Source organism: Mya arenaria, chromosome 17, assembly GCF_026914265.1.
Source record: "Mya arenaria isolate MELC-2E11 chromosome 17, ASM2691426v1".
NCBI classification, from domain to species: domain Eukaryota; kingdom Metazoa; phylum Mollusca; class Bivalvia; order Myida; family Myidae; genus Mya; species Mya arenaria.
This window is the reverse complement of record NC_069138.1, coordinates 37,392,312-37,403,500: the sequence shown is the minus strand read 5'-3', so window position 1 is coordinate 37,403,500 and position 11,189 is coordinate 37,392,312. Positions and strand designations below refer to the sequence as shown.

General features: G+C 33.1%; 1 protein-coding gene across 1 annotated transcript; it reads right to left on the bottom strand.

Annotated features, from left to right (window-relative positions):
* Positions 1–7,299: 7,299 nt before the first annotated feature.
* On the bottom strand, positions 7,300–8,511 carry LOC128223453 (lysophosphatidic acid receptor 6-like). The gene is made up of 2 exons (XM_052932734.1): positions 7,728–8,511; positions 7,300–7,691 (listed from the first exon to the last, which is right to left on the bottom strand). The coding sequence occupies exons 1-2, from the start codon at positions 8,509–8,511 to the stop codon at positions 7,300–7,302; spliced, it is 1,176 nt and encodes a 391-aa protein (XP_052788694.1).
* Positions 8,512–11,189: the final 2,678 nt, after the last annotated feature.

Sequence of the window (11,189 nt, the reverse complement as noted above, 5' to 3'; positions counted from 1 at the left end):
TAGAAGAGTAGTTGCCAAAACGTTCTGACGTATACCTTAATACTCAATGTACTGCACTTTCATTTGCTATTTGAGTATAAATGGGAGAGGTGACCCTTCCGGTAGGATATCTTTAAAGATTACAGCACTGAAAGAACCATTTTCAGCTTTCTGATCGACGACATTCAGTGAATTAACCGTGAATTTTAACCATTTTGCCAGTTCACAATACATTTAATGCGATGTCATTTCAAATACTGCGACACTCAAGAGATTTGTCAACGTAATAAAGTTTATGGTTATAAACAGACCCGATTTAATGCACAATTTTCAATAAAACCAATCCCATTCAATTTATTTCAGCGTTATTACACTTTATGCAAGTCTCGAGAGATTTATTAAACAGAATATATGATCATTCTCCTAGGACCTTATATTTGCACATCATACAGTAAATGTTAGTGTTACAAATTGCAAGCGAAATACACTTCATCTCACTATCAATATTAAGAAGAAGAGAAGGCAGCTTAAATATAAGCGTTGTGGAAATTTCGAAAAGCTAAAATCAAAGACACCGCGTGACTTTTGGCGGTATTTTAAAAGTAATGGTATCTCAAGAACAAAAAGTATTCCATATTCTGGTTTTAAATCGCATTTTGAGACGATGTATTCTGAGATGAATTTTAACTTACATGCAGAATCAGAAGATTTTAATAGGTCTCATGATTTTGATGAAAATGACCCCGAAAATTTAGACGCTGTTTTTACGTTTGATGAAGTATGTAAAGCTATTAAAATTCTTAAAAGTAGGAAGTCTGCTGGAGAAGATAAGCTGCTAAATGAGTACTTTATTGAAGCTAGCGATATTTTAGCTGTCTTTATTACAGATATACTCAAGAATTCTAGATTGTGGAGTATGAACTAAAGGCATTATTATTACTATGCATAAAAAAGGAGATAAAATTGATGTAGCGAATTACAGAGGGATAACTTTGTTGAGTAACTTTGGGAAACTATTTACTTGTGTTCTAAACCAGATGATAACTACCTGGTTTGAGGAGAATAATACCATATCTCATGCGCAGTTTGGATTTAGGAAAGGAAGGTCCACTGTCGAGGCTGTTTTTATTCTCCATTCACTTATCGAAAATTATCTAAATGCAAATAAACGTTTGTATTGTTGTTTTATTGATTTGAAACGCTTAATATTATTTAGCAACATAGAAACCAAAACCAAACCTCTGTAAGAGCAGTGAAATGTCACTGAAAATAACATGATATTTTACCGAAAACACATACTAAGATATGAACGTATTTGATAATACTTTACATGAATTTCATTGTTTCGAGCTTCAAAACATTTCTCCCATCAGATTGCTTTTTGTCAGTGGCGTTTTAATTGTATGGTGTATTTTCATAGGAGGTTCGGGGTCATGTCCACCTCGAGAATATTGATTTAGTTTACAACGCTATTTTTCAGCATATAAAAGACCAATAACCCAACAATTCATGCATTCATGTGCAAATTAGGAAAACATTGTGGTATTGGCTTTTATTCTCTTTGCAAAATACCTCTGGCAGCTTCAACATGCATTACATCCTTTGTCATCCCCTCAAACGGTTCTATCAACTCAATAACTGTGGCTGTCACCGATAGTATTTAAGCTTCTCTTTGTAAACGGCTTTTCTTGTAAATTGTTAATTGTTTATAGCTCCGGTTAATACTATTAATGCTGATATGCGGAAACATTTTATTCAGATTATGATAGTTTTATTTCTTTATTAATCAAATGTATTTGTATTAATAAGTTCACAAAATGTTAATCTAACCCAATGTCATAGTGAACATGGCCATGCTAATTAATCTAGATTAGATTTAGTTACTTATAAGTGAGTATTTAAGTCTGATGATTTATGTTTGAAATAATATTTTATCCATTGGGATAGCAGTATTTCTCAATGGCGGGTATATTTAAAGAAAAGTCTAACTAGACATATAAAGACCGAAATATTTCCAAGGAAGTTAATTATAAATGGAATACCTGACTTATTCACCTGAGCAGTATCTAAAACAAATCATCAGTAAAGTAGGTACATCTGCACAAAGATAATCAAATGGACCGCCAACTTTCCTGATTAAACTTTCCTAATTAAGAACCAATCGACATAAACCATCTGACATTGATTCAGTGGTAAAGGTTTCATCAGTTGATTTAGTTTGATATGGAAAAGGTTAAGAAGAGGTCGACTTAAATAAGCGCTTTTTTCTTAGCTATGTGTATTAGAGGTATGCAAGAAACGGGAGAGTATTAACCAAGACGTAGAAATGAACTGTAGCAGTTGCGTATAACAGAAATAAATACCTTGAATCAATTGATATTGAATTTGAAAATTGTGACAGTTGTCATCATAAACATAACTGCAAGTAATGTTTTATATTTCAAATGAGTATTATAATGACATAGCAAAAATAAATTAAATATAAAGCTGTCTAAAGGTTTTCCACCGTTTTTATTATTAGTATTATCTAAGAAAATAAGTTAATTAAACATAATAAATAATGCGCTCAAACATTGCAGAAATACAATATAAATGGCATCAAGTATAATGTTTGAATAACTAAGGATACCATGATAGTGTTTGTATGAAATAGTGCATTGAAGTGCATTAATTTCTTAGGTTCCTCGGATATTGATACAAAAAATAAAATTTAAAAAAGTTAGATGAGGCGCGCGCTGGTAGCATTCCCGTGTCAATTCGCTAGTGTGCATGATACCGATAGTGAATACAGAATGAAGAGCAAACCTATCACTTATGCCACTAATACTGATTTTTTGTCCGCTTTTAGCTTGATTGACGGTTAATGTTTTGCATGACGTATCTAGCAATACAAAAGGAGAGTTCATGCTTGTATTTTATAGTTGGGATTGGTATGAGCCTTTTTTACAATAAACATGCACGCTTGTCGCAAACTGATTAATTGAAAAGAGCCGACGGTGTTGACAATAGCGCATTACATTGTGATATAAATAGAAGGATTGGCACAAGAAAACCATGGACACTACAAGCCCAGGAGACAATGCAAATACTGCGATCCAGTACAAATGCACTTGAGCAAACCATGTTTGCATATCTATTTAAGAATACATTATCCGGGAAATGTCTAGAAAATGCCCGATGACTGTCATGGAATGCTCTTTTCTTGTTTATATATTCTACTTCGAATCAACTGATATGCTACATAATTATATCCTTTCTACGCAAATGGAATGATGTTATTATTGTATTCATGTGCTCTCTGATGGCCAGTGCAAAACCTGATCGCATGTCTATTTAATAGTCTTCTTCAATATTCATAGGGAGCATATCGACTGACTTAAGGTCTGCAACAAATGGTACAAAATCATTACATAAACTTTGCGGACATATTATAAAGACTATTTGTTTCAAAGAATGACATTTAATATGTTCACTGAAGTGAATCTGCTTGTCACTGAAGTCTTCATTGCATTTAATAAACCTTAATATGTCTCTGCTTTATATTTTCATGATATGTATTGCGGTTCCATTTACAGACGCGAGTCTTAAATGTAAATATTTATGCGAAAAACTAAGTCGTGATACATATCTTGAATGAAATACGCCACAAGTGGATTGCCACAATCCTTACCGCTTTTCAACAAAGTACTCGATCAATAAATTTGTGTTATAATTTGTGTTATAGATGACGACTCATGAATTATCCTCTATATTTAAAGAAACCTAGGTCAGTTTCATACAATATTTATGCTATTTGACATTATATCAACTATATGTTTATCTCATGCAACTATTCCGTCGGTCCATAAGCATTCACTTGACGTGTAAAAAGTGAAAAAGCCTACTGTCCTTGATATTACTAGTAATTGGACAAATTGGTCTTGGTGTGGTATTTTCCTAACACACCATATATATCATGTGTGGCGATGATTAATTGACGCAGTTTTGTATTATTAGGCTCAGAATCAGATACCCAGGAGGCTTATCGTGTTATGCTGCTCGAGTTCCGGTTATTTCCTTACCAAAGCTTGCACGACTAATACAAATACATTGCCATTGAAATACTTTCCAGTCTAAACAGAGACCAATCATCAGAAACGTATCGGACTGAAATAATGAACTTAGTTTGTCTTATTTATTCAAAGATATCGGGCAAACATGGTCGAATATATTTTTGTTCTAAAACACTATGTCTTTTAAAGTGATTAGTCTCGTTACACCATTATTAGTATAAATCAAATAAATTAGATCAACTGTACCCATATTATCAACGTCATAAGTCTTAGTTTTAGACTGTTTTAAAATTTAATGATTCTTAACTTCAATAAATGTGGTTTACACAATAGACAATTTGTAGCAGATACAGCAATATCGAGCAATGATACTTCAGGGCAAATTATTATAATAAGTATGTATTGGCGAGCCTAATATTGTACATCCTAGACAAGTTAAACAAAAGGGTATTATTATCTTATCACAAAGAAAGAAATAACAAACAGACCTACCTGCTTCACGAGAGCTGATGATAATCCGAATACAATAAACCGACACAGCGATGCCATTTTCCGCGCTACATGTTTTGCAGAAATCATCAATTGTAATACCGGGAAAACATGTATCCTTTGTTTGTTGTTTGAATTCCACTTATATGTAGAGTGAATACTGAGATGGTATACAGTAAGAACCACAATGTAAGCTCTAGCCTTTTAAATGTTGACGTCACCCCCGGTAAGATGACATCATATTTTTGAAATTTGTTCATGATGTTCCTTTTAAAATACGTTTTAAGAACGTTTTTTTTTGTTAAATAAGGAGGAGTATCACGAATTATTTTTCTTGATTTAGATGGAAATGGAGTACTTTACTCAAATATATATTCATTATAAAAATAAATAAACGAATGACTTGCTAGAATTATACCAACTAAGCAATTATTGTTTCCAATGAAATTATTTAGGAACATGCGGAGCGATATTTTAAACCAGAAATAATGTTTAGCATGTGTTAAAATGCTATATAGCAATTTTCATTTCTATATCGCGAGATATCGATAATTGGCACAAAAAGAATGAAAAAAAAATATTGGTAATTTTAAGTATTAAAATACCTTGTCCTTCGATACACTTATGTCAAGCGTGTAACATGAATTAAATTGAGTATTGTCTTATTGAAATACAAATGCGTTCAACCGTTGGTGTTTGATGTTGGCACTGTTGCATACACCACTTTGGATTGATGTCAAGCAGCAGTCAATACCTTTACTGTATTTTGTGCTTGGGACAAACCCATTCCACATCCACAATATATCTATATATCATATGCTTCTTTACGATCTGAATATAATGTACTATATCCTATGATCGTTTTGGATTTGAATTTAACTTACTGATATAACCGTGTTGCACTTACCATAACGAGATGTTAAAGCGAAAAGTGAAATAAAATAAGGAAGCAGATAGAATGCATACGCTTTCATAATTGATTATCGTAAATGACAACTTGGTATTTTTAAAGTATTTTGGCCAGACACATGTTTTGTAGCATTGTCATAAAACTAAATAAAATATGGAGTATAAAACTTGGGTATTGGCGTGTAATTTGGTAAATAGTTATGCAATCTGTTACTATAATGATTGTGGTGCAACGCGCTATTAAATAGTTCATTTAAATGATCGGACACTGTTATCGGAAGAAACGATCCGGCTACCATTAGAAGAATCACCTATATTTGACAAATCTCTTGGGTCTTGCATTCATCACAACAAAAAATGCATTAAATGTATATGAACTGATTTATTACACACAGTACATAACCGTTAAATTAAAGAATTGCGCCATAAGCCATTTATACATATATATATTTCCAATATCGATATTGGAAAATGGTATGCATTTTTGTTGAAGAACATAGTCGGTCGACTGATATCCTTTTTTAGCATTTTCGTTGTTGTAACATCAATGTATGAACAAAAAAACTGGGCGTCGGTTTTACAAGGTATAGTCATTAACTCAAAAGTGTGGATGCGCTTACTTGTTTGTTCCTGCATGTGGTTGTAGCCTTTATCCTGAGTGACGAATTTTTTCTAGTTGTGTAATGTCTGGTGTCATGTAACGTGGCGGCTCTTGTTTGCTGTTCGAATTATCCTTTATAACCAATTCTGCTGTTTTGTTCTTAAGATGCATATTATGCTTCCGCAAAATCAATTTTTAAATGTTTTATCCTTGTGTATTCCTATTTATATATATATAAAAATAAAAACATACAAAGAAATCAAATTCAAATAAAAGGGGAAGGAGTATGGTTAAATGTTTTGTGAAAGCAATATTTGTTTTAGATACTAGTACGTCAAACATGACCGCTCAATCGGATACATCAAGAAACATATCTTATATACCAGTTTACGAAGTACTCGGATACGATTCAATCACGATTTTGATAATTCCATTGTAACGGATTAAGGCCAATCGTTTCAATTATATTGAATTGTCCAAGTTAAAGCTGCGCTGAGATTAAATGTTGGTCTGTGATCTTTAAGTGCCTTAATAAGCGCCTATATATGGAGTAGGAAATTAAGGAAACAAACATTTGCCCAATATTAGAGCTATTTATCAAGTGATCACCTGCGTTACTCACAGTCGCTTATTGTTGAATGTGCGTACTAAATGTAGAGCGCATTTGTCAAAGTTAAATAAAGGAGTCAGGTCATTTGGATTGATTTGACACAGACCAGATAACAGGTGGTACACGGGGTTCCCAATCAGTCACACGAGTAAAAGTTGTATGATAAGATTCTGTCACGGACGCATTTCGACTACTTGGCCTGACTGATGTCGATTCAGCCCTTGCATTGCCTTAATATAGTTTAACAATGAATTTTCTACTACTGGGCATGTCCGTGTAGTTTTATTTTATAATTGTGCCCATAGGTTCCGTTCCATCACTTTGTAAGTAAAAATTGCCTTGCTCAAATATATATTTATGTACAGTATACATTTATTACAAAGTCCTAACTTGAATACCGCTATGTTATGTAAATATTATACTAAGAATAAGGATATAATTATATCATTAAGAGTATAAAAATAGTAGTTAAATGCTATACTGGATGCGTTTAACCTCTTCAGTCGCACAAATACGACAAACGATCAGTTAAAGGAAACAAAAAAGTATCAAGTACTAAGTATTTAATCGTTTAGGCTGCTCTTGTAGAATAAACCAAACTATTGCAAAGATATATTGTTGAATCGTTTTATTACCACATTTATTAAAGGTTTACTATATTATTTCACACAACATTGCCCAAGTTTCGATAACATCATAGGAAACACATTTCTGAAGGAACTTCTGAATCGTTTGACAAATATAGCATAGACAATTGGATTAATAATATGATTTAAGAAATATATACGGAAGAAAAACGAAAACAGCGTAAACTCACTTGGTGACATGTTGACAATCTTTCCAACTTTCAGAGTCAGTAAATTATGCGTAACATACGTAACTATAAAGACAATAGTCAATATAAACCAAATAATGGTCTTTGTTGGGAAATGTCTGGTTTTCTGTGATCTATCATTTCTTCTGCATATCTGTTCGATGCTCCCCGTATGGTTCGAGCCCCCATTCTGGAGTGTACGATTTGAAAGTGAATCGTTGTTCAATGGAAAGGGTACTGAATTGTAACTTTCATTAATTCTTATGTGTTTACGTTCGGTCTCCGGTGTTTCATGAACAATTGTATTATGATTGTAAATTCCAGTGGTTAACACCGTTTCATGCGATGAATTTGTGCGTTGCATAGAAATCGCTTTCATTTGTTTCGCAGCTTCTCTCATAACAAATGTATACAACACTATATACGTCACTGAAATCCCGACCAGTAAAATGATGAATGTAAATTTGTAAATTGTCCTCCATATGGATTTCTCGTACTTTTCCTCCGTTTCACATAGATGTATGGTGGTGTTTCCTCCATGTATATTTGTCATATTTGTTGTTTTTATTCCACACATAATAGTTCCGGGTATAGCTAAAAGTATAGGGACAACACAAGCAACCGCTATCAAAATTCTTACTGCAATGGCTGGTGTCATTTGTTTCTTAAATGGCTGCACCACCTTTCTAAACCTATCTATCGAGATGACCAAGAGGGCGAGACATGAGGAAGATGCCCCAAACACGTTAAAGAAGCACTTCACTTTGCACGTTACCACGTCTCCAAACTCGAAGTATTTCCTCTGTTTCACCATCTCAGCGGGTATCAAAGTTACACTTATAACCATGTCTATCACAGCTAGGGTTAAAACGAACACTTTGAAATTATTCCTCTTGTAATCCCGACTCAAAGAGAACACGAGTAGAATTATAACATTACCGAAAAATCCGAAAACGGCAAAGAAGCCGAACGTTATTGTAAGCGGAAGTAATGCTCTTGCATATCGGTCGTTCAATTCTTCTAAGCTTTCTGTCTGATAATCTGTGTTATTGTTCATCTTCTATCTCAGTCCTTGTCAAACTGTTATTACTCTTTCAGTGATTTTCTTAATGTGTTTCTGAACAATTTGTTTACGGATACTGTTTTATTTTCCTTTTCAAATGACTTTCCAAGGCTTAATGACACATTTTACACTTCACACAAACATAATATTTCCCACAAGTATATAAATCTTTCAGAATATAAATTATTCCCATTGTTTATATATTTTTCTCATGGCGCAAACTCAAATTTCTGTGCCTATACAATCAATTCATAAATGTATACATAAATTCTAATATTTCACAGCTGACATTTATCCCGCCTTCTTTGGATAAGCAATTAGACACCCGTTTCATCGGTTTTGTCTTGTTTATTTTAAATGTTCATATATTTGTCATGATCTATGTGAATAAAATCATAAAACTTAGATACGTAAATGACACTCTTAAATGAAATTTATAGTCCATTGTTATTGTAGCATTTCAAATCCTTATACCAAGTACAATCATAAATTATGTAACTTGAATACTTTGAAACGACGTTTATGTGCGTTTTTTTCACTCATTGCATATGCTTCATTTATGAGCTTTAGATAACTGAAACAAAGTCTAGATTAATACCACAACTATGAAACCAGCAGTTGAAATAATTTTTAATGTTTTGTTTGTTTCAAATCTAATTTCTTCCAGCTTCAATCCTCTACAATCTTCATGAATGTCCACACACAACAATTGGAAAATTCTCTAGGCTTTATACTTTTCACTATCTGTCAACTTAACTATCGGCAGAAAAGCATGATGGAAAGCAACTCTATCAGGCTGGTAAGCAGGCGCGATGATCGAATATAATCGGATTATTGAGAATGGGCGCCGAACATCTTCTGTGAACGAATTTATTAACCGTAAAACTAATACTTAGTGTGGAAAATCACTTCCAATATTATCCAATTCGATGATATACTGTCAATTGTCGAATATGTAATGTGTCCGATAATTCAACATCATTTTTGACGTCAATTGTTGAAACTCAATTTTGCCAATTATTTTCACTGACTTATTCACGTTTTCAATGTATTTTTTTACCTAATTCTATCTAAGTATATAAACATAACCGGCGTCTTGTATCTGCAATAACGTTTCTTAATTCCAAACTATCTGATTATGAAACCCGTCTACGAAAGAACGATGTATTCCTTAATCTAACTCTGCACAAAATAGAAAACATGTTATTTTTTCATTTAGAAAGTGACGCATACAAATGAGTTGATATTGGTATTATTCATTACGTAATGTGACGGTTCCGAGCAGTATGTTATTAAGTGAATTATCTTATTTTCGATTCCCATATTTGTTTCGGACAATTATGGACAGCTATTTGTTGCTTGTCTAGGAACCACATTTGTCCCGACGGATCACGCGCGTACTTGTGATATATGTTACAGTTATAATCGTCTGCCAATTTGGTATCCGAATTGTACTGGTATTGTATTGGTCTGGATATTTAATACAAAATGATGTATTGTAATAGAAATGCATGTGAAAAAATGTTAAACATACATTTGCTTATAACTCAGTAAACGAATTGCCCAACATTATAATCGTCTCAGACAGACAGTAAATATTCACTTATCTGATACTTTTTAATGAAAATGTGCTAAGGATCATTGAATGTGATGACTTACTGATTCAAAATAGGCATGTACTGATGAAGACATGCATAACGGACCCACGATATTGTCCTGGATGAAGTTAAGGCTTTGCATCCCTGCTAAATGGTAGTGCACACGTTGCAAGCGTAGTATACCAACTCGCACACGTTATCTTTATCGAGCGACAGTTAGCGTCAACTAAACTCAGGGCTTTAACCCTAGTATGTAAAGCCGACATTCGTGGTGATATTTTAAAAGTCCTGTAAAAAGTACAAATACAGATATTGTAGACCGAATACCATAATTATGATTTAAATTTGATTTAATTCGTAATGTTTGAAAAGCGTTGGTGCAAAGGGAGAGGTTTATTCAAAAAGCGTAAACAATACGTGTGGTTTGGTTACAATATATCTAATATATATATATATATATATTACTATTATTGAAATATACAGTACTACACCTCGTGCATAAACTTAATTGTCGCTTGCGTTAAAAGCTCATTAATGATTCCTCAATATCTCCCTACCGCATACAAAGTTGAGTTCGGTATAACGTTTAAACTGGGCATGACGTCATGAAAACGTAAACAATTATTACGTCACATGACCGGATATGAGGTCCCAATTAAAAAGAAAGTTGATTTCGTTACAAGTAAGAGTTTTTTTCTAGTAATTGATAGTATGCATTCTATTTATAAACATAATGAAATGATCGGATATATCTGTGGTTTCAAATTATTCCGGAAACAACATTTCTGCAATGCATGTAGCGCGGGAAATGGCCTTGTTTTTCCACTGGAAAAGCATGTGATATAATAACTCTTTCACTCGTCAAATGACGACTCTTGATAAATCCTATATCGCTTTGATAATACTTTAAAAATGACTTTCGAGTTTTTAGAACATCAAATCAGTGTGCATATATGATTCAGTTTGGCAAAACATCGTGATGATATGATGATTAGTCTTGGCTAATAAGGATAGTATAAAAAAGATATGCTATTGCTCTGTTGTAACATAGAGATGTTTATAATTGTACAGACG

What these genes read in the sequence shown, in the direction of transcription:
- LOC128223453 (XM_052932734.1), bottom strand. Translation starts at nt 8,511, where the DNA reads ATGAACAATAACACAGATTATCAGACAGAAAGCTTAGAAGAATTGAAC. An exon ending in TGAAACACCGGAGACCGAAC is followed by an intron (nt 7,692 to 7,727) that starts GTAAACACATAA and finishes GTTACAATTCAG; the next exon opens with TACCCTTTCCATTGAACAAC.